General features: G+C 37.5%; 1 protein-coding gene across 1 annotated transcript; it reads right to left on the bottom strand.

The window, feature by feature from the left end:
- Nucleotides 1–1,318: 1,318 nt before the first annotated feature.
- LOC149544757 (uncharacterized) lies at nt 1,319–24,788 on the bottom strand. Its single transcript, XM_089795334.1, has 2 exons — nt 24,479–24,788; nt 1,319–1,992 (listed from the first exon to the last, which is right to left on the bottom strand). Exons 1-2 carry the CDS (start codon nt 24,618–24,620, stop codon nt 1,844–1,846), a joined length of 291 nt encoding a protein of 96 aa, XP_089651460.1. The 5' UTR covers nt 24,621–24,788; the 3' UTR covers nt 1,319–1,843.
- Between the last annotated feature and the right edge of the window lie 280 nt (nt 24,789–25,068).

The following is a 25,068-nucleotide window of genomic DNA, read 5'->3' as shown; positions in this document are numbered from 1 at the left end:
AATTTCCGATTGCAGGCAATCCCCAAAGGGAAAGCCTATCGGCTAAATATGGCCCACTATCTCTGATAAGGCATCTCAGTTATCAAATGTTGAAGGGAGAAAATGAATGCATGTAAGACGGAACGATTTCAGAAGAGCAAAGACGGTGGGACATCTCCATAATCCATTATCTGCACTTGTAGGAAATTTAATATATCTCCTTCAAAGTTGAATTTTGCACGCAAAGCATATTCTGTAGAGCAATAGCAGTACAAAAAAACTAAAAACATTTCTTAAATGTTTTTTATAGCAACTGGATCCATACAATCGCGCCGCATGCACTTGCCATGGTCTTTAGCTTTTGAATGTCTCTTCAATCTGGCTTTCTGTTATACTGTACACAAGTATATATATATTGATAAGATTTCATCTTTGTTCAATCTAAATATCTCAATGCACGCATTACTTTTGATTTCTCGAGGAAGATGTATTAGGTTGGTTAGATTTTTTGAATTTTATTGACTATTTACCGCATCAAGTAAAGAAAAATAAAATAAAATATGATCTCATCATACCATGTGATTCTTTACCCTGTATTATGCACAATGCTCCAACTAATCTTTTAGCCATTATTTGAATGGTCGTGCATTTAAATTGCAAGGCAACTTTTGGCCATTGCTAATACGTTTGTTCATTTGGAGAGGTATGCACAGCGTGCTCTAGAATGACTCGCAATAAATATTTGTCCTCTTCCGTTATGCATTGGTAACCAGACTGTAACAACCATTAGAATTTTTATTGATTTCATGATACATTCCAATGTTTGCCATTGCTAGAATGTTGTTGCTTGTGCCATGTAGACAGGACAAAAAATAATTAATGTTTTTTTTTAAAACACACACACATCCAAACATCCACTCCTGTGCATGCATTGTTAGGTTGACGGTCTCCTTAAACGATAACTGTATCTGAAACACCGTTTCTAACAGTCCAAACCCATGTGTCTCATTTGGGTTGACATGAACCTTAAATGATTTCAATTTCAACAATACAGCATATTAATCATCAAACTTTCAAGGTATTGAGAGTACGTAGATCATATTATATCATATGATGCCACGTTTCTTCATTCCAGCATAGCGTCCCTAAAATTCAACATAAAAGCATCAAGAGCTGCATGCCGGATAATTTTTTCTCCCATTTAAGCCAACTTCTATATCTTAACCTCTTTTAATTTTGTTACATATAAACAACAACTAATCTGATTGCACAGAAAATCAACTGTTCACAGTCGCTCTCAAACTATCTCAAAGTATACCGGTAAAAATTATTGATGAAATTTTGCTTAAAAACCAGCTCTTTTTAAAAATAAATGAAGCCTTTTCACACTAAATTGATTGTGCACAGCAGTGCTATACTTTAGAGGAAATATGATCCCCAGCACCCAATCAACGTTATCTTTCAGGATACCCACTAATTAGACATTCGACCATCAAAATCTTGATGGAAAAGATTTATTGGCTAATCTAAAATGAGAAAAAGAATCAGAACCTTGGTTTGGGATGATTAAATCAAAGATCCTTACCAAAGGCAGCATAACAAAGAACATTAACTTTCTTCTAAGCCACATAGAGGTTTAGATCAGAATGTCCGACCATGATATACTTGTTAGATAGATATGCAGTTACATTTAACCCAACAAGACATGCTAAAATGTAGCATACGTCCAATAGAAGGAGATAAAAGATGCACGCTCCAATAGAAGGGGCTAGAAGGTACGTAGCCTACATGCCAACGCACATTGTATTCTCTAATGCTCATGAAATCCATTGATAGCAATTTGGGCTGTCTTGGTGGCAGCACTTCACTTTTTGTACCTTTCAACTTCCTCTTGATTCGGAAATAAGCCCATAAGCCTTCCTGCAGAGCTTTCATATGCAAACATAAATCCCCCCAATAACCCAATGAGACCTGCAGTATACATGCATGATCCCCTCAAACCACATCTTCCACCTGTCCACACATTCAGATCAAAATTAGCATGCGAACAAATCTATAACTCAAATTCAGAATGAAAAACAGTTTTCTTAATCAAGAAGTAGGCTGCCCTCCCTAAATACAATATTACTTCTGAGAAGCTTTGTAAACATCATCAATGGATTTACAAAATCATTTATTAATGAAGTCAGCAGCTCTAACACTTATATCATTGATTAGTGAAGTCAGCAGCTCTACCATTTTAGATCAGACTGCATTTGGACAGCATTCATATCAACATGGATATCCACACCCACAAGATTTTGGAACAAGGTTGTCGTAATCGGTTGCTCACTTGCACGAAAAATCCTGTTGCTTGCATGCTTTAGTGCACAATAAAGCTTCTATGTAACGTCAAAAAATGCATATTCTATTGACTCAAATATATAGCATACATGAATCAGAAAAAATTCCAGAAGCTTTAGTTTAAGATAGTTATTGTCATACCCATATACCTGATATATGTAATAGGAAGTTAAGTGGCTTTTTATATGATGGTTTCCTGCTTTTGATTGTGATACACATGCTAAATTGTCTTTATCCTATGTCCTTCCAAGAGAAGTGTCGGGAGCATTGGATATGCCGTATCTGACTTGGGAAGGCTCTGGTAAGGGATACAACTTATGTCTATGCATTAAATTTTGTTATGTGCAAAATGAATGCTTAAGGAAACAATCTTTGGTGGTGTTGGCAATAATGTTGTTACCTTCTTCCATGCTAATCACATGTGGATATGAATTTTAGTATCAATGACAATCTTAATAATTATGGGACAACAAATACCCATTTGTGTTTTCTGCTGTAGCTGTGATATTTCAAGAGTGGGGGAAACATTTTCAGACGTGATGTTTTACAGTTATTTGTTATGAAGTTTGAAGGAGGAACCATTGCAATAAAGCGTTGATATTCCTTTAAGCATATCCTCGAATAGATCAGCAATGAAAGATAATGAATCACACGTCCATAAGTTTGTTGTGCAGGAAGGTCTGGTTTGCAGATGAATTCACCAATTAGGGCAAGGCATGCCAAGCATGTTCTGATACAGGAAGGCATCAATTATCAGATTTAATTCATTGTCATTCTGATTATGAAATTGGCATCTGTGCAGTCAGTCAGCAATCAGTTCTGTAGTAGTAATCAGGGGATAAGTCAGTTACAGTAAGTTAACTGTAGATGTGGCAAAAATGATCTTGCTTCATGATGAAACTCTTGAAATTTTGGCAAATTTTAGAGTCCCAAGTACCTTGATCAGAGCTTTGGACTTAATGCTTTGGCAACTTTAGCAGAAGTAACACTAAATGGACTCATGCCATTACCCATTGCTGAATCTGAGTCATCCGTGCAGGTGAAGGAAGAGAAGAAGGATAATAGTAAACAACAGAAAGGTGAAAGAATCGGACGGCGGGTCAGAGAAGATGGTCTCCAAGAAGAGCAGCCTAGAACTTTGTTGAAGCGAGGAAATGAACCATTTTACAAGGCTTCTGTTAATCATATTGAATTGGATATAAAAGAAAAACACCACAAGCATGTAAGAAGTGTTGGTTTTAAAAGAGAACATGGAAGTCCCATCATGGATTCAAAGAAGAGGACAACGAAGCCAAGCACTGTAAAAATGGAAGCATTAGATGTAACCTCTTCTAGAGAGATACAAAAATCAGAGGCTTCACCTGTAGATGGAACAAGGTTTAAAAATAAAAAGAGAACAGCTAATTTACATGTACTTTCTAAGCAAGGAAGATTGGTTAAGCCTCTTCCAATGTCTAATTCAGACCCTGAATTTTCTCTGTAAGACAATGGTGTAATAGAGTATATAGCGCCACATTCTGCCTTAGGCCAAACCAGTTCGTCTACAGGCCTTCGAAGCAGATGCAAATTGTCTTTGAAAAGGGCATTTTCATCAATACCTGGTAAAAAAAGGTCTAGAGAATTGTGAGAATGTTGTAGTTATTGAGCAATCTGAACTACACAACATTGTGTCTATATTTTGTCCTCAGTGTGTAACAGATGGGGTTTCAAGCATGAAGGCGAAATTGACTCATTGTTTATCATCTCAACTGCTACGGCAGTGGTGTACATATGAATGGTTTTACAGTGCAATTGATTGGCCATGGTTTGCCCAGAATGAGTTTGTAAAGTATTTGATTTATTCCTGTGTCATGAATTGGCGTAGTCAACAGCTACTGGGATGCGCAAGGGCAATAACGGCAGGAAGGAAGATTTAGCATCCTGATCGAAAGTCATCCTTTCATTCACGATGAAAACAGAAGAACATAGTCATTCCCGTGGAGATCATTTGCGATTGCAGATCCAAGTGTATACCTTTCAATCTTCATCAATGATACAAATAAAGGAGGGCAACGATAATAGTGTGTATTGATATGACTCAACCATCGAGAGGCATCAGGAGCAATCTTTTAAGGAGAATACTAAAGCATTCAGTCGAATTCCATTTGCGTGAGGAGTTTCAGTTAAGAGTCTGAGAAAATCCGTTGATTTTAGTGTGATATAGCAAGGAAAATTTGAGACGACTCTGTTCATGCAAGCGGTATCCAGTATTTAGCCGATACAACTATTTTCCAATTTCCATTCGATGCGTCATAACATTATTACCAAAATGGATAAAATAACTATAATTGGATTGTTATAGTTTCCATCAAACAAAGCTAAATAGAATAAGTTTCTATCCTGAAAGGGTGCAATTAAATTTATTTGTCAACATTAAAACAAAATAAGATTTGATTAAAAATATGTAAATCATTGACAAAAGGAAATGACTTTTCGTTTGAAAAGTCACATTACCCCTATTGCGAAAAAATATAAATAAGAGTTGTATTATGAGGACAGACATATATGAACAATAACATTCATTCAGATATTCACAGGATATATTCAGAAGAGATAAAATATTTATATTATTTTGTATGGAGAGATAAGGGCAATATTATGATTTTGTAATAAATTCCATTATTTTATTTTTCTAATAAAATAAAATATTTTTTTTTGCTTATTATTAAAGGCGTAGGGATTTAAACTATACATGTGAATCATCCTTTATAATTATTTTTGAAATTTTGTATACAATTTAAGTATCGAATAAGTGGACAAGGTCATTTATCGTTTTGAATTTGATCATTACAGATATTGTAAAATATTTTAACATTTTCGTATTTGTATCCAGTTTGTCTCCTTGCCATAGGAATTAAAATTCAATCTAAACTAATTTAAGATGGCATAATATTTGATCCGTTGCATCTCAATTATTTAATTGTTGGCAATAAAGTGGGTAAAACCTTATAAAGTTATACGTGATAATTCACTGAAGTTGACTCTATTGCCCGGATAAGCAAAGGCACTAGTCTTATTATTGAAGTCAGAAAATCTATATATTCCTTCCTACAAGCATCAAATCCATTTTGAAAAAAACCTTATACAAAGCATTCAACTATTATCCAGCATCCAGTTTCATTTTGATCGAGTTCGAAGACTTTGCTAGCCAAAGAACTCCAGAAGTTTAAATTTGCTATAGCAAAACCTTGAACTAGACAGTCAGCCTTAAGGTAAAGGTTTACCCGCCTGGGTGTAGCGGAGCCCGAAGTGCAGGGGAATCTAAGTGATTTCTGTTCGTTGGTCAAAATTTGATTGAGAGATTCTATGGGAGAAGTGGCAGGGTCTTGGATTTCCAATCTGCAGTTTTGGGAACTACCAGATTGGCGACTCTGCTGGGGAGAGTTGCTTGCAATACATACTGCAAAGTTACTCAGGATTTCTAAGTTCGAAGATCAGTATCAAAAGTTGTATCAGTTTGTTTGGAAGTGTACTCTGTTGGAAGTGAGAACCTGGAAGATCAATACATTCCTCAAAAGAGGTGGCAACTCTATTCAATAAAGTTACGATTGGTGGCTCTGCTGAGGGAGAGGACTTAGAAGGAGATGATTTGATTACCTAACATGGAGAAATTATACTACAATCTGTAATGTCCCCATTTTAGCAGTTGACCAAGTGTGTGTGCGTTAGCCTTGTTCTACATGGTCCCGAGGGCTAACGAAGGGTTTAATGAGATCTTGGAGTGTTTTGGCCTAGTCATTTCCAGTTTGGGCCAAAACGAAGTTGATTTACTCAGTTTCAGGCATACTTACTATTTTTAGTAAGTCGGCAGGACACAGTGCAGGTCAATTTTGGTGATTGGATTCGATACTCCTCGGTGAGAGCTTTCCGATGAGCTATCACTCGCATTATTCGGAGTCCGATTGCTAATACATTTTAATGCCTGAAGTTTTATTAAAGTAACGTCTAATTTAATTGTAAAATATTAAAGTGTTACTTTAATATTTATTTTATGGTGATGTGTACCCAAGGGAGACATAAGGGGTATTTTAATATATGTTTTATATTACACATCTTTATCCCACATTGCCCATATGAGTTGAGCGGACCCGTGGGAATAGAATAAAAGGAAGCATTTGTAGCTTCATTAGGCAGGTTGAATATGAGAAGAAATTGGTGTGTGAGTTGCAGCTTTGTTCTTGGCATTTGAGGATGTCTATCCTCTCTTGTAACATTCTAGACGTCATTCCCTTGGGGTTTGGCCTTTGGAATTCTTTCTTATTGGCTTCATTATCAGGCAGTTTAGTTGCATTTCCGGCTACAGGCAGATTTGATATTTTGCTCATATCTTCTTCACTACTTGTCCGACGCTTATGCCGCTTGGAGGGAATGGTATTATGAAGGTAGTGGACTGATTGGAGGACAAAGTATTGTAGCAGCAAATTCGTAAGCATGGGCTGGAGTATTATGACAATATTGCTGAAGTAATTAGTGAGTTGATAAATCTGCCATGTATTTGGTTTTATGAATTCTGAAAATAACATTTTATTAGCAGCAGTTCATTTCCACTTTGCATATTATTGTAGTTTCTTTCTTGTTTATGTTGTATGATACCAATTTCATGCACGAAACACAACAAACAAACAAACATTTGATTTCCAGAGTTATAAGGGGTTTTAAGAAGTTGAATGCAAACCGTTTGACATAATTCCTTTCAGCAATTTGGTTTAGTTAGTTGGGACATCCAAGGGTGTCCATTACAGTGGTATCAGAGCTACAAGTCCTGCCATCCTGTGGAGGTCTTATAGGGAATTTGGAACAACCGGATAGAGGGAAAAAGTAAGTAAAAAACACAGGCTAAGCATTTATGTTTGAGCATGAGACAGGGGTCTTATAATTTCCGCGATACCAGAGCAAGACAAAATAGGATTTCAGACTTGCAAAGCAAACAGTCTAGTACATCCGTGCAGGGGGACATTGAATTCAACCATACAGACACAGAGGAGATATTCTGTGATCAGGGCAATAATATGGGTGATCGAGATGACAGGAATACAGGATTAGGCGGAGGCAGAAATGCTGGTCCAGATCAGGGGGAGGTACTATTCCGACAGTTACTGGATACATTAGAGCAGGGGCAGCGTATGCAGCAGGAGCAGAATAGGCGAATGGACATGATGTTGCAGCTCATGGCTAGACAGATGGGTGTCAATATTAATCCAGGTGATGCCAACAACAGAAACAATAACAACGAGGGAAACAATAACAACGGGGGAAACAATAACCATGAAGGCCAAGGCAACAACAATGGTCCTGAGAATAACATTAATGGTAATAATGGACACAGCAACAATGGGAATGAGGCTGATAACTTTAGACACGTTGCACGCCCAGCACGGACTGCGAGCTCGAGACCTCTTCTACCCACTTTTCCACCCAGAGATCCGGTTCATCCAGTAAACGAACCGCAGATTACCGAGTTACAGGATCAGTTCAGGAGGGACTGGGAGGCTAGTGGACCAGAGTTTCAGGCGGATATTTCTCTTAGAGATTATATGGACTTGAGGATGAGACACATGCCTAAAGCAGGAGGGAGGAATCAAAACTTTGAGCTGAGGAAGAAAGTTGGAAAACTTTCTTTACCTTATTATGATGCTTCAGGGAAGATGACTGCACGAGCTTGGGTGCAGAAGGTAGATACATACTTGCAGCTTAATCCTATGCCTGAGGAGGAGGCTATCAAGTATGCGACTATGCACTTGGATGGCATTGCACATGAATGGTGGCATCATGGCATGGTGACTTTGGGGCATAATCAGATTACATCCTATGAGGAATTCACCGAAACATTGATTGGGAGATTTGACACTAAGGATCCCGAGTTACATTTCAAGGAGCTAGCACAGTTAAAACAGTCAGGTTCTGTGGATGCTTACATTGCCGAGTTTCAGCGCTTGTCTGTACTTGTTACTGATATCTCTCCTAGGAGATTGGTGGTGTTATTTTGTGATGGTCTTGCTGATCCATTACGAGGTTGGGTGAAGGGACATGATCCACTCACGTTAGCTGAAGCAACTAAAAAGGCACGAGATTTAGCCCCTTCGGTATACAAAGGAAAAAACCATTCAACAGATTCTTCCTACCGCAAGGACAAAGACAAAAAATCATTTCAGAAAGAGTATAGCAAACCCAAAGAAGGATCAAAAGGACTAGACAATGAAACCTTGAATGAACTTCGAAAGAAGAAGCTGTGCTTCCATTGTAGAGAGCCTTGGGACTTATCTCATAAATGTTCTCTCAAGGCTAAGGCAAATCAAATGGAGTATTTTTCAGCAGAAGAGTCAGAGTCAGAGTCAGAAGGGGAGGATCAGCACTCCGATTCAGATGAGGGTAACACTATAGAGGAGAGCAACATTCCTAAGGACGATAGATCGTTGGCACGCTTGACAGGGGCCCAAAAGGCAATCACATTTAAGGTCAGGGGTACTATCCAGGGGCAGAAAGTGATCTCTTATTGACACTGGGGCTACACATAACTTCATAGATGCACAGTTGGCAGCCAGGAGAGGGTTACAGACAGAGGAGCGTGATGGGTTTAGAGTCATGGTGGCTAACGGTGATAAGTTATTATGCACTCGAAAGATATCTAATCTTCACATCAGGTTTGGAGATGGCTACGAGTTGGAGGATGAGTTCTATGTTGTGGACATGGGAGATTATGATGTCATCCTCGGCATGACATGGATGGCTTCACTAGTTGAGTTCACACTCAATCTAGCGAAATTGGAGATGAGATTCCAGCATGAGGGCAGAACTGTGGTACTTAGAGGGCTTTCAGATGGAGGTTGCAGAGTAGTGTCCTTGAGGAGAATGCAGAGACTTTTTCGTCATGATGACATAGAGTGGGCGGCAGAGTGCCACATTATGCCAACTTCACCAGAGCCACAAGAAAAGAGTCATCCACTAGATGTCCAAAAGATACTTGATAGACACGCTAAAGTATTTAGCGATATTCCTCATGGGGTTCCTCCTGACAGAGGGATGGAACATGTTATTGAGCTCGAGGAGGGAGCCAAACCAGTTATGATTACTCCCTATCGTCATCCTAAGAAACACAAGGATGAGATAGAGAAGGCGATTAAGGATTTGTTGGAGATGGGGCATATCAGGCCCAGTAAGAGCCCTTTTGCTTCAACAGTAGTATTGGTAAAGAAGAAGGATGGGACGATGCGCATGTGCATCGATTACAGGGCACTGAATAAGAAAACAATTAAAAACAGGTATCCCATTCCTAGGATTGATGAGCTGATTGATGAGTTGCATGGGGCATGCTTCTTCACCAAAATTGATTTGCGATCTGGATACCATCAGATCAGGATGAGAGCAAAGGACATTGAGAAAACAGCCTTCCGATGTCACTATGGGCACTTTGAGTTCATGGTTATGCCATTTGGTCTAACCAATGCACCTGCTACATTTCAAAGTTGTATGAACCAGGTATTCAGGAAGCAGCTGAGGAGATTTGTCTTGATCTTCTTTGATGACATCTTGGTCTTCAGTAAGACCTGGGAGGAGCACTTACATCATCTAGAGGAGGTGTTATCTATTCTGGAAAGAGAATCATTGTATGCCAAGGACTCTAAATGTGAGTTTGGCATGACTGAGCTCCTTTACCTGGGGCATATCATTAGTGCAGATGGCGTTCGGGTTGATCCCGAAAAGATTAGAGCTATTGTAGAATGGCCTACTCCCACAAACCTTACACAGCTTAAGGGATTCTTTGGTTTATGTGGTTTTTATAGGAGGTTTGTTAAGGGATTCTCACAGATTGCTACACCCTTGACAGATCTTACCAGGAAAGGAGCCTTCGTGTGGACAGGGGCAGCACAGAGGTGTTTTGAGCATTTCAAGCAGGTAATGTCTTCATGTCCAGTTCTAGCTCTACCGGATTTCACGAAGCCTTTTGAGCTTCATTGTGATGCATCAGGTGATGGGATTGGAGCAGTATTGATGCAGGAGAAGCATCCCATTGCATTCGAGAGTAGGAAGCTCCGAGGAGTTGAGAAAAGTTATTCTGTCTATGACCGGGAGATGTTGGCCATAATGCATGCATTGGCCAAATTTCGATCATATTTGGTAGGTGGACGTTTTGTGATCAAGACTGATCACAACAGTATTAAATACGTCATGAGCAAGCGTGATCTTAATGATCGGCAACAAAAATGGGTGACTAAATTGCAGGCTTATGACTTTGACATAGAGTTTGTCAAAGGTAAGAAAAATGTGGTGGCTGATGCCTTATCTCGGAGACCTCACTTATGTACTCTGGCAGAGATTTCAGGAGATTGGAGAGATCGGATTATAGCAGAGTATGTCGGAGATGCTTGGGCTTCTGGATTGATTTCAGGTACCATATAGGATGATCACTATGAGGTGATAGATGGATTGATCAGAGTTCAGGACAGGGTTTATTTGATTCCATCATCACATTTGAGAGAGGCGATACTGAAGGCATTTCATGATGCACCCACAGCTGGACATCCGGGGGTCTTCAAGACCTACAGGCAGATCCGAGAGCGGTTTTCATGGAAAGGGCTCAAGGATGATGTTCAGAGGTATGTCAGGGAGTGTGTGGTTTGTCAACAGAATAAGGGAGAACACACATTTCCTGCAAGTTTATTACAGCCCTTGCCCATTCCTGATAGGAAATGGGAAAGTATTTCGATGGACTTCATCACTAGTTTACCACGAGTGCAGGGAAGGGATTGCATCTATGTGGTGGTGGACTGCTTGACGAAGTTTGCTCACTTCATTGCTATTCCGTCCACTTACACAGCAGCACAGGTGGCAGATCTTTTCTTTAAAGAGATATTCAGGTTACATGGGTTGCCCAGATTCATTGTCAGCGACCGGGATAGTAAGTTTATCAGTGTTTTTTGGCAAGAGTTGTTTAGGTTGTGTGGTACAGATCTTACACCTAGCACTAGTTATCATCCGCAAACAGATGGGCAAACAGAGATTGTGAATAAATGGGCAGAAGGATATTTGAGGAACTATGTAACTACACAACAAAAGGCTTGGATCAGATGGTTGCATATGGGAGAGTATTGTTATAACACCACTTATCATATGTCCATCAAGATGACTCCTTTCATGGCACTCTATGGTTATGAAGCACCTAGCTTCATGGATTTAGTTTTGGGGGACAGTAGAGTGCCCAGAGCCAAAAACTTATTGCAGGATAGTCAGGACATCCTGAAAGTGCTCAAAGAGAATATACAACAGGCCCAGAATCAACAGAAATTGTATGCTGATCAACACCAAATAGAGCGCAGTTTCGATGTAGGGGATATGATTTACTTGAGGCTACAACCATATAGACAGTCATCGCTCAAGAAGAGCAGAACTGAAAAGTTGAAACCTAGATTTTATGGTCCCTACAGGGTGATTCGCAAAGTGGGCAAAGTCGCCTATGAGCTTGAGCTTCCAGAGGGCAATCGAGTGCACAATGTGTTTCATGTGTCTAGGCTTAAGAAAGCCATTGGTCAGAGTGTAGTGCCTTCTGCAGATTTACCCCCTTTGGATGAGGAGGGGAAGCTTGTGTTAGTCCCTGAGGCTATTCTGGATACCAGAGAGAGGAAGCTTAGAAATAGGATAGTGAAGGAGTATTTGGTCAGATGGAAAGATCTGTCGGAGGAAGATTCTACATGGGAGAGTGAGCAAATTATTTAGCAGGCTGGACTGAGATTGCTTGAGGACAAGCAATTTCAAGGGGGGCGGACTGTAATGTCCCCATTTTAGCAGTTGACCAAGTGTGTGTGCGTTAGCCTTGTTCTACATGGTCCCGAGGGCTAACGAAGGGTTTAATGGGATCTTGGAGTGTTTTGGCCTAGTCATTTCCAGTTTGGGCCAAAACGAAGTTGATTTACTCAGTTTCAGGCATACTTACTATTTTTAGTAAGTCGGCAGGACACAGTGCAGGTCAATTTTGGTGATTGGATTCGATACTCTTCGGTGAGAGCTTTCCGATGAGCTATCACTCGCATTATTCGGAGTCCGATTGCTAATACATGTTAATGCATGAAGTTTTATTAAAGTAACGTCTAATTTAATTGTAAAATATTAAAGTGTTACTTTAATATTTATTTTATGGTGATGTGTACCCAAGGGAGACATAAGGGGTATTTTAATATATGTTTTATATTACACATCTTTATCCCACATTGCCCATATGAGTTGAGCGGACCCGTGGGAATAGAATAAAAGGAAGCATTTGTAGCTTCATTAGGCAGGTTGAATATGAGAAGAAATTGGTGTGTGAGTTGCAGCTTTGTTCTTGGCATTTGAGGATGTCTATCCTCTCTTGTAACATTCTAGACGTCATTCCCTTGGGGTTTGGCCTTTGGAATTCTTTCGTATTGGCTTCATTATCAGGCAGTTTAGTTGCATTTCCGGCTACAAGCAGATTTGATATTTTGCTCATATCTTCTTCACTACTTGTCCGACGCTTATGCCGCTTGGAGGGAATGGTATTATGAAGGTAGTGGACTGATTGGAGGACAAAGTATTGTAGCAGCAAGTTCGTAAGCATGGGCTGGAGTATTATGACAATATTGCTGAAGTAATTAGTGAGTTGATAAATCTGCCATGTATTTGGTTTTATGAATTCTGAAAATAACATTTTATTAGCAGCAGTTCATTTCCACTTTGCATATTATTGTAGTTTCTTTCCTGTTTATGTTGTATGATACCAATTCCATGCACAAAACACAACAAACAAATAAACGTTTGATTTCCAGCGTTATAAGGGTTTTAAGAAGTTGAATGCAAACTGTTTGACATAATTCCTTTCAACAATTTGGTTTAGTTAGTTGGGACATCCAAGGGTGTCCATTACACAATCAGGGGGTGGATCTATGTTACACCGTGGGGGAAGAATACATACACCCCCTGGATGCATTTTTCAATCTGGAAAGATATGAAGGCGAGACATTGGCACATTTGTTTATAAGGATGGTGGATATTTTTCAGGAAGTACCTTTAGACATCATGCCTTCACGCAAGGAATTGATAAGAAAGTTATGTGAATTGGGAATCTCACCAGATGACCCGGATTTGATGCTTCTCTTCCAGAGGTTGGATGAAAGTCCAAGTTATATATCTCCCTTGGATGCATATTTGAATTTAGAAAAGAAAGAAGATGAATCTGCAACAGAATTCTTCATGAGAATGTTTAATGCTTATTAAGAAATACCTTTAGAATACAAACCTCCATCATCTAATCTTCTCTACAGGGTGCGGGAATTAGGCCTCTTATATGATCATCGATTTCTTAACTTTCTTGAACTTATGGATAATGAGCTGGTTGCAGAGGATAATGAATGCAAGACTGAAGTAACAAATGAGTCAAATGAAATTTCAGATTCAAATGGAGATGAAAATTTTGAACATTCTGAAGGAGAATCAGCCCGTGATGATATTCATATGCCTACAGATGATAGTGAATGTGAAAATGAGGAAGAGGATTCTTTGAGTGTGGAGGAGATTTCAGCCTTGTTAGATATGGAGTATCAAAAACACATTGAAAGAAATGGTCTGAATTTTTTCTCAAATCACCATGGTGAGCAACTTGATGAATCAGTGCATTCTAAGGAGGTATTGGATGAAAGAAGTGATCATTCTGAAGAATCATATTATGAAGATGAAATAGAATTGTACACAATGTATGAACAGGAAGAAGTTTTAGAGTATATTGCTGATGAAGATATTCCCCTTGCTGGTCAAGCAGATTATGATTCTCAAAGCGATGAAGTTAGTACACTATTTGATGAAACACTTGATGATCCGGGTGAAAGCTCTTCTGAAGCCATGCCTGAATTCTCTATGTTCATAAACCTTTTGTTTGAGGAGCAAGCAGAAGGAGATATGCCTGAGTTCACCACGTTCTCAAATCCATTGTTTGAAGAAGATCTCTTGGGCGATAAAGCACATCAGCATCATGATGAAGATAGTAGTCTTAATTTTGAAGTTGAACAGTCAAAGAGTGAGACATCCACTAGTTCATCCTATAAGCAAGGGTCATCTCAAACATATGAAGATGATGTGGAATCAGCCAAGCGTAATGAGAAGAGTATGCTGGAAAATTGTTCTGAAAATTGTTCCAGCATCTTATCTGATCACATCCTTGATGAAAGTGAAGTAGCATTTCATAAAGTTAAGCCTTTTTGTGAGGAGACACAATTTCTTGAGCATGGTGATGAGGCTGATTGTGTAGAGAAGGGCAGTCCAGAAGATGTTTTTGATCAAATACATGACTATAAGGATCCTCTATTCAGCAAAATTTATAGGGCACCTGATGACATCTCAAACGATAAATGTAAGACACATACTAGAGAATGCATTAATGAAATGGAAGAAATAAGTGTTGCTTATAAGGATGATGCCTCCAATGCAGCGAGGTTGAAAGTGTTACTTGATCAAAATAAGGTGTTTGATAGAGGAAAGATCGATATTCATCTTTTGGGGGGCTTGGGGCCACCCAATTTCGCCTTGCATCATGTGAAGCATTGGTGTTTGGTCTACTCTTCTAGAGATAGTTGTGATCTCGCTATGCTCACAGGGAGCATACGTCCCCAGAAAGAGCCACTAATGAAACTCTTTAGCAAATTTTAGAGTCCCAAGTACCATGATCAGAGCTTTGGACTTAATGCTTTGGCAACTTTAGCGGAAGTAACACTAAATGGACTCATGCCATTACCCATTGCTGAATTTGAGTCATCCGTGCAAGTGAAGGAAGAGAAAAAGGATAATAGTAAACAACAGAAAGGTGAAAGAATAGGACAGCGGGTCAGAGAAGATGGTCTCCAGGAAGAGTAGCCAAGAATTTTGTTGAACCGTGGAAATGAACCATTTTACAAGGCTTATGTTAATTGTATTGAATTGGATATAAAAGAAAAACACCACGAGCATGTAAGAAGTGTTGGTTTTAAAAGAGAACATGGAAGTCCCATCATGGATTCAAAGAAGAGGAGAAGGAAGCCAAGCGCTGTAAAAATGGAAGCATTAGATGTAACCTCTTCTAGAGAGATAAAAAAATTAGAGGCTTTACCTATAGATGGAGCAAGGTTTAAAAATAAAAAGAGAACAGCTAATTTACATGTACTTTCTAAGCAAGGAAGATTGGTTAAGCCTCTTCCTATGTCTAATTCAGACCCTGAATTTTCTATGTCAGACAACGGTGTAATAGAGTATATAGAGCCACACTCTGCCTTAGGCCAAACCAGTTCGTCTACAGACCTTTGAAGCAGATGCAAATTGTCTTTACGAAGGGCATTTTCATCAATACCTGGTAAAAAAAGGTCTAGAGAATTGTGAGAATGTTGTAGTTATTGAGCAATCTGAACTACACAACATTGTGTCTATATTTTTTCCTCATAGTGTAACAGATGGGGTTTCAAGCATGAAGGCGAAATTGACTCATTGTTTATCATCTCAACTGCTACGACAGTGGTGTACATATGAATGGTTTTACAGTGCAATTGATTGGCCATGGTTTGCTCGGAATGAGTTTGTAGAGTATTTTATTTATTCCTGTGTCATGAATTGGCAAAGTCAATAGTTACTGGGATGCGCAAGGGCAATAATAGTAGGAAGGAAGATTTAGCATCCTGATCAAAAGTCATCCTTTCATTCACGATGAAAACAGAAGAACATAGTCATTCCCATGGAGATCATTTGCGATTGCAGATCCAAGTGTATACCTTTCAATCTTCATCAATGATACAAATAAAGGAGGGCAACGATAATAGTGTGTATTGATATGACTCAACCATCGAGAGGCCTCGGGAGCAGTCTTTTAAGGAGAATACTAAAGCGTTCAGTCGAATTCCATTTGCATGAGGAGTTTCAATTGAGAGTATAGCAAGGAAAATTTGAGTCCACTTTGTTCATGCAAGCGGTATCCAATATTTAGCCAATACAACTATTTTCCAATTTCCATTCAATACGTCATAACATCATTACCAAAATGGATAAAATAACTATAATTGGATTGTTATAGTTTCCATCAAACAAAGCTAAATGAAATAAGTTTCTATCCTGAAAGGGTGCAATTAAATTTATTTGTCAACATTAAAACGAAATAAGATTTGATTAAAAATATGTAAATCATTGACAAAAGGAAATGACTTTTCGTTTGAAAAGTCACATTACCCCTATTGCGAAAAAATATAAATAAGAGTTGTATTATGAGGATAGACGTATGGGAACAATAACATTCATTCAGATATTCACAGGATTTATTCAAAAGAGATAAAATATTTATATTATTTTGTATGGAGAGATAAGGGCAATATTATGATTTTGTAATAAATTCCATTATTTTATTTTTCTAATAAAATAAAATATTTTTTTTGCTTATTATTAAAGGTGTAGGGATTTAAACTATACATGTGAATCATCCTTTATAATTATTTTTGAAATTTTGCATACAATTTAAGTATCAGATAAGTGGACAACGTCATTTATCGTTTTGAATTTGATCATTACAGATATTGTAAAATATTTTAACATTTTCGTATTTGTATCCAGTTTGTCTCCTTGCCATAGGAGTTAAAATTCAATCTAAACTAATTTAAGATGACATAATATTTGATCCGTCGCATCTCAATTATTTAATTGTTGGCAGTAAAGTGGGTAAAACCTTATAAAGTTATAAGTGATAATTCACTGAAGTTGACTCTATTGCCCGGATAAGCAGAGGCACTAGTCTTATTATTGAAGTCAGAAAATCTATATATTCCTTCCTACAAGCATCAAATCCATTTTTAAAAAATCTTATACAAAGCATTCAACTATTATCCAACATCCAGATTCATTTTGATCGAGTTCGAGGACTTTGCTAGCCGAAGAACTCCAGAAGTTTAAATTCGCTATAGAAAAACCTTGAACCAGACAGTCAACGTTAAGGTAAAGGTTTACCCGCCTGGGTGTAGCGAAGCCCTGCAGGGGAATCTAAGCGATTTCCGTTCGTTGGCCAAAATTTGATTGAGAGATTCTACCGGAGAAGTGGCAGGCTCTTGGATTTCCAATCTGCGGTTTTGGGAACCAACACTTCATTCACTACAATAAAAGCAACTAAGCCTTCAAGAATTCTACAAAGGTCATTAAATCTCAAATGGAAGTGCATTTTTTAACTAAAATAAAATTGGTAAGATCTTGGATCATTGTTCCTTGCCAAGTGTGGCATAAACTGATCTTGGATTGAGTTTGACTTGGCATTGTACCTCAATTTTCAACTGTTTGAAAATGTTGTGCCAAATAAAGTAAACAATTTCTAATTTGTATCCATAGATTTGTTGGAAATTACGAAATTTGGTTGGAAAGGTAATATAAATCAATTTCTTTCCAGAGAGCAGCTGTTGTTTGTCATGTTAAAAATGAAGTTCCAGATTAATCTCATAGCGGCGGTATTAAAGCCTCTTTTTTGACCTAAGGTATAAACATTTGTCATTGCATGAAATTTTATAAAATTTTATGAAGTTAATCCATGATGATGAATCTCTTCAAAGCCATCATCTCTTCAAAGCCTTTCTATTGTGGAGTATGTTGACCTTTATAAATTACAAAGATCATTTGTGGAACTTGGGGATTCTACAATGGAAGCTATAAACAAGTTATAAGGATGAGAATAGACCAATTAGTGAAATTGTTGTTAATGATATGAGCATTTATGGCAGTTGTTATAAACATTAGGCTAGGTTAGCTGAAACATTACCGAACTGTTGCACTTGCTGCCATCATGCGCTTGTAGATGTTATTAACATATTAAATAACTCTGGTAGAGTTTTCAAGCCTTTGTTGTATAGATTTAAATGATTCTTTGGCTGATATTCATATGTACTTGCTGGAAGAAGCTCCTTGTGCAAGTCATGTTATTCTAGCATTGGCCAGGGTTGTGCAAATTGTGTACCATTGCCACCTTTCCAAGAGTTCCTATTTTTCACAAACATGGTCCTAGTCACTTCCTCACTGGTCTCAAAACATTTAATGTATTTTTCTCTGTATGTTGCCTCTTCCTTTTTGTAGACAAGAACAATAGGCTCCTCCGTACTTGAATCCTTATTATTCCTGTTTCCAACAAATCTCTTTTTTTGGTAGTTTCTTTTAGATTAAACACCAAGATGTTTGTAGTTCATCCACCAAAGCAGAGATGCTACTGGTAGCAATATCCTGTGATCCTCATTTACTTGCCACATGATAAGACTCAAAAACTGCTTTGTGAGCCCTCTTTGGTGCTTGTCAGCTACAGAACCAATCGGTAGGAACTGCTTCAAGGACTGCTTTAATTCTTGTTGAAAACCCTTTCTGGCTGGTAAGTTTTTTCTTAAGCCTGTCCATTAGACTGAGCCAAAAATTTGAAACAGATTCCCCTTAGTAGAGAGAAACCCAATACAGGAATTCGGGAAATGTGCCACTTCACAACCCAAGATTTTGGCATACCCTAATTCTCATATTCACGATGAAAGATATAAATTTCCATTTTTAAGCAACTTCACTGGAAGCGACGTTGTAATTAACTTGACTGGAGGCACCCCAAGATTTTGGTACACCCTAATTCTCATATTCATGATGAAAGATCTAGATTTCCATTTTTTAGCAACTTCACTGGAAGCGACATTGTAATTACCTTGACCGGAGGCCACATTGTAATTATCTTGAGCACATGCATTCCCCTAAAAGAATGCTCAACAATTACCATTGTACTGTTCAACAGTTGGAGGTGGATGATTATAGTATTATATCGATGCAAAATAAATTTAGCTCTTTCAAGTTTTTATCCTTGTCTCTTTGATGGCTTCTTTAAAGCCACAGCCCAAATAATATATCGGTATGAAATGTAATCAAGAAATCTCAACTCCTCCATGTTTTAGAAAATATATATTATTGTATTGTTTGTTAAAAATATTTTTGAAGTTTCTAATGTCCCCCTTAAAAATATAATTTAGTAATAGATAATAGTAAAATTAAAATACAAACGAATAAAAAAATTAAAAATGTAAAAGAACAAATTGCGTATAATTAAATTCTCATTAAAGTTAATGAACCATCAAAAAGCATATAGTAAGTTCTGACTCCCTAGAATATGGGCTCCCTCAAATATGGAGTACACACAAGAGAAGAGAACATCATTTGAAGGTAGGTAATAGGAAATGAGAAGTACAGACCTGATTTAAACAGAAAGTGCAGATCTGATTGTGAAAGGTTGTATCCCTTCCAATAATGAAGAGTTGCACTCTTTCAATGGGTGCTAATGGTGAAAGGTTGTCTCTCATGCCAAAGGGCATTTATAACGAAAAGGTCTGATTGATATAAACGGAAGAAAGTTCATTTGAGCCAAAAGGGCAGATGGGGATAAATGGAACGGCAATATAATTGATCTTATGCTAATGATATCAATATATGCATATATTCATAATATAGAAGAAAGTGACCAATTCATAGCCTAATCTTTAATCTATACATTGCCCCTAAGGAGGATTGAATGTGGAAATGTTGGAAGAGGTGGTATTAATACCTTGCAAGATTGGTAAGTCCTGTGGTGGAATGGACCATGCTACATCATACAAGGGCAAGAGATAAGTGGTAGAATGGGCATAGGTTGAATAATACAAAAGTCACTATTCCTTAAGGATTGTTTGTAACACTCTAATGTGGTTTGTGTAGGGAAAGGTGAAATAGTTCCCAAGTTCTGGTATGGCCAAGTGGTGGTATTAATGGGCATTCATGTAACCATTTCCAAGATCTTCCTTTCAGGATCCTTCAAGAGAATATAACCTAAGCAGTCTATTTACCTGTGTTTATGCCACTGTTTTTGGGTCGAATTTTTATTCCTTAACATAAACAGCATAACCTCATTGAGTCCCAGACATTAAATGGAATCTTGAAGCCACCTTTTTTAGACTTATATACTATGTACCATGGTAATGCTCCCCCCCCCCCCCCGCCCCGCAACCAAAAAAAAAAGTTCTCTTTAGACAAGGATGTTTAAGAGACTGTGAGCAATACTTCACAATTTTGAGATGTCCCCCAAGACCATCACGAAACTCAGCTATGTCCCTTTACCTATCTGAGTAACTTGCATCCATTCCCACATCTGGCATTTAAAAAAATTGTAAATTAAGACAATTTTTAAAATCAAGCGACTAACACTAACCCTAGTAGTCTAATGGCCCCACCACACACCCTAAACATTTTTTAAAAACTACTAAAGCTGAATACATCTCATCATTGAAAGCACAGATATTCTTCAGCTATCATTAGTTCTTTGGAGAGCAACGATTTGCCTAGAAATATTGAAATAGTGAGCACTTGGTGTTGGAGAAAACAATGATTAATTTATCAAAATGGTGTGTTCCATGAAGGGCTGTGTAGTGTCCAAGGTTAGACCCCCATGTGGTGTACTACAGGTAGACCACAAATCATGGTCCTTGGCCCATTGTCTTGGGAGTCTTGAAACTGTGTCAAAAGAGCTTCTACATTACCTTGTAAACAATTATTTTTCTTCAATATCTTTTATAAACCCCTTAACTTCTAATTTCATCTTAATCCAATGAACCTTAGGTGCTTTTATTTCCCTATTGCCTGCTCCATGGAATCCCTATACACAGCCTTCTCCATTTACTTCTATTTATTATTTATGGATTTCTATAAGTAGGTCTTTATTTCTCCTTTGTGGACTGGAAAGTAAAATCAAGATTTTATTCATAACATGAACCAATAATTTTCAAAATGCTCAACTTTGACATAATACCACATTCTGCTAACGACTAATTTAGTGTGAGTAGCAGTGGCACTGCTTGAGGTTCTTCAAATGTACCCAAATCATCTAATGTCAATAATATTGTTGGTGTTGATGGTTCAGGAAATCTTTATGACATTAAATATTGATTGTTGAACTTAATATTATTATTTTAATATTATAATTGGAATTGGAAATGAATAGTTTATAATATTTATCATTTAAAAGGAGTCCCCAGAAAGTTTGTAGATCCATAAACCCGAACCAAGATCCCTATCCAGACCAGTATCACAGAAAAGTAGTATTCAAAATATCAGACTATATCAAAATTTACCAAAATAAATTTAACTAATAATTATACGTATCTAAGTTAATTGATAATAATCTAAATAAGAAAAATTGAAGTTGATGATGAATAACTAAATTAGTTGAAACCAATCTATGGTAGTTGATTTAAGCATTATCCAAATTAACTGAAAATCTTAGTTACCGGTTCAAGTTTGATTCAAAATACAGGTTTGCAGAACTGGTTCGGGTTGTTTGTACAAAAACATGTAAAAATTATACACACGTGTGTGTGTGTGTGTGTGTGTGTGTGTGTGTGTGTGTGTGTGTGTGTCTGTGTGTGTGTGTGTGTATATATATATATATATGTATGTATATATATGTGTGTATGTATATATGTGTGTGTGTAGTTAAATTTAGATTGTCATATCGTATCATAAAATCATATGATTTAATCATTTAAACAACAAAACACCATAAACTTTAAACTTGTAGTTGTGATCATAGCATCATTACAAAGCATTGTCCAATTGATTGACATATCTTAGGCCTTGCTAGACAAGTTGAATACAAACAAGAGAGGTCCTTGGTCAAAAGCCCTGTTTATTACAATAGGCATACAACAGGCACTTGGAAAGAAGTATGTCATGTTATAAAAGAAGCAGAGTTATACCTGCAACATTGTTCTATCTGTCAATGATGGATTTATTATGTTCTGAAGAAGCTCATTGTCCCCACTTTCATGATCTAGTATAGTCCATTTTGTGCAATTAAACATACTCTATGTAAAAAATGCAACCTTGGATGCCTACATATAACATCTTGCAGGAAAATCAAGGAGTCGTTGATACACCAAATATTTTTGAACCCTCAGTGAATTTTGGACGAATTGGACCCGAATTTGGTACTGGTTTTAACCAATACGTGGTTTGGAGGGCAAAGTGACGAACCCTGGTACTAAGCTGAAAATTGATCCAAATAGATGTGGGCTCCCCCATCCATGCTATTATCCAAACAAAAAAATATCATTTTCAAGACTTTTATGCCACAATGTCCCTAGAAATTTATGGGCAAAGGGATCAGAGAATGTAAGATTCAAACAAATTATCTGCATCTCCCATTTCTATGAAGTTATTGTGCCTTCAACTTTCAAGGCAGCTTGCAAAGGAGTTGCATTGATAATCTGCAAATTTGATATCAACAACTAGTATGAGAGCATCTGATACTCGTGAAGGCAAAATGCCATGTTGACATTTCATAAGCATGAAAGAATTAATTGTTCTCAGACATGAACTGGAATTAAAGACCTACAATACATGTTAATGCTCTGAATAGACATCCTAGTCTTGCCCACATTTTGCATTGCGACTTTTCAAAAAATCACAGCAAGTAGTATCATAGCTTAGTAGTTATGATTCAGGAGATTTTGCCCCAAATCAAGATCATTTTAATTTGGTAACAGGTTTGATCCAACACAAAATTACGTAAATCAAACCCTACAGCAGTGTATGCACATATAAGACTCATTTCTTTTCCCATGTCAAGAGATAAACTAATTCCTAAAGAAATTCAGACATATTCACCAATGATCATCTGTCATTGTATGACCTGCATTTACCTTCTCCAGACTCCCGACCACTATTTGAGTTTCCAAGCCTGTCTGTAAAACATAGTCATCAGTAAACTACAAATCCACTTAGTTCCCGTATCAACAGATCCATAACCCTCTACTATTTCAGTAAAGATCACAAAACTTTACAATGTGTTTTCCTTCTAGTCCTGCCTCTGCCAGTTCAAATGTTTGTCTTACAAACACCAGCATTGTTAACTCAGATGCCTGGAGGCGTCTGAAATTCTGGTTCTGGCACATTCTCAATCTTACCTAGTAGCTGTTACTTTAAAAACGATGTTGTGATCTAATACAAAAATCTCTTGATTCAATTCCTTGAAGAGCCTATTGACCGGTCCAAGCACAACAACCAGATTAATTTGACAATAATAGTATGTAGCATAACTACAGTGGATATATGGAGAAAATATAATATAACAATTTTGCGAAAATGTTTAAAAATCTAAACAACATATCCACTGTAACATATGCTTACAAAACTTTGGAATACATTCTAGTATATCCCATTTTTACGTCTTTTCAATACCTCCCATCGTAACATATGTTTCCTTATCTTGGTTAACCTGGAATTGATTCGTGTAACCTAAGTTTTCAAATCTTGAAATTCAACCATCGAAAGAGAGATCATCGAGTTAAAAAATTGGGCATCCTGACAAAATTCAGATTTTCAAATCCATACAAACATATCATAGAATTGAAATCGGATGGAATATTACATTCATCTCCTACTTACGCGATGTGGATCCCCAATATCAAAATGGATATTTACCAACCTGCGAGATGAATTGAATAGACAGCCCTCAGGAATGATAACAAAACCCATGAAGAGGGTGTATGCTATTCCTCTGTATAATGAATTTGTGGGAAGCGGCATCTCTCAGTAATGGATATAAAGACGGAGAACGTTGAAAAGAAGGGTGGAAGTCCGAGATAACTTGAATTCTAGATATCATCCAGATGGTCAACGACGCGGACGAAGGTCGCCGACAATGAGAATTTGTAAACAAACAAAAATTAAGAATGTTGAGCATCTTATGTCATCCCACTGAAGACTGGTCTGACTATTACTACAACAATAATTACAATTAAACATGTTTTTTCATTAGAAGTGCATTTCCGTGCAACTTAAAAGTAAGAATCCAGTACAAGAATTCACAAGAGAAGAAAAACACAGATAGACTCAATCATTCATAAGAGAAAAATAAAAGGAACCGCCAAAGATGTTAAAAATAAGATTCCCGTTCAATTAGAAAACCCAGGAGCATTTTAATTTTCATAATAAAAAAAAATACAAGTCATCGCGAATTACGTTAAAATTGAGTGCCACCCACTGCAATCCACGGGGAAATAGACAACAAAAAATTCAATTCAGAAAAAATCGGAAAGAGAAAATAGAAACATTTTTTTAAGGAAAGAGAAATTGCCTGCAAGGTACCCAACTGGCACAGAAGCACCAGTGATTGTAGTCATTTCTAAATAGTCCAGGAAGCCGAAATTCGACACCGTCTTTGTAGGGGAAGGATTTTTGTCAATAACAGTAAATCTGGGCTTATTCGCAATGCCCATTTTCCCCGGAAATCCAGAGCCACCGCCTGAAGGGAGAGTCGATCCCGCAACCACACGGCGAACAACTGGGGTTTCAAACTCTGCGATGAGGTCGCAGGGAAATTCGATTTGATCAACGCTATTAGGAAAATAGCAGAAATATATATAAGTCGTAAAGGTCGGAAATTATGTCAGATTTTGTTGACAATTGAGATCCGCAATTTCGTGCCCTTTTGGAAAATATGCGGAAATATAGTCGTGGAGGTCAGAAATTGAATAAATGCTCGTTGTAGATTGAGATCCATGTTTGGTGGGGAATGTATGCACGCGCAAAATCTGTATTAAAAAAATTAGAAAATGTATAGAAAAGACTTTGGAATTTGGATATCTGTATATATATAGAATTTTTAAATAACAAAAATAGAAAAGATTTTGGATGACTTTTAAATTTCTTCGAGTGATGAGGATA

Source organism: Cupressus sempervirens, chromosome 8 (genome assembly GCF_028749045.1).
Source record: "Cupressus sempervirens isolate cs-2001-9-10 chromosome 8, ASM2874904v1, whole genome shotgun sequence".
Taxonomy (NCBI): Eukaryota; Viridiplantae; Streptophyta; class Pinopsida; order Cupressales; family Cupressaceae; genus Cupressus; species Cupressus sempervirens.
This window is presented reverse-complemented; position numbering and strand designations above follow the sequence as displayed.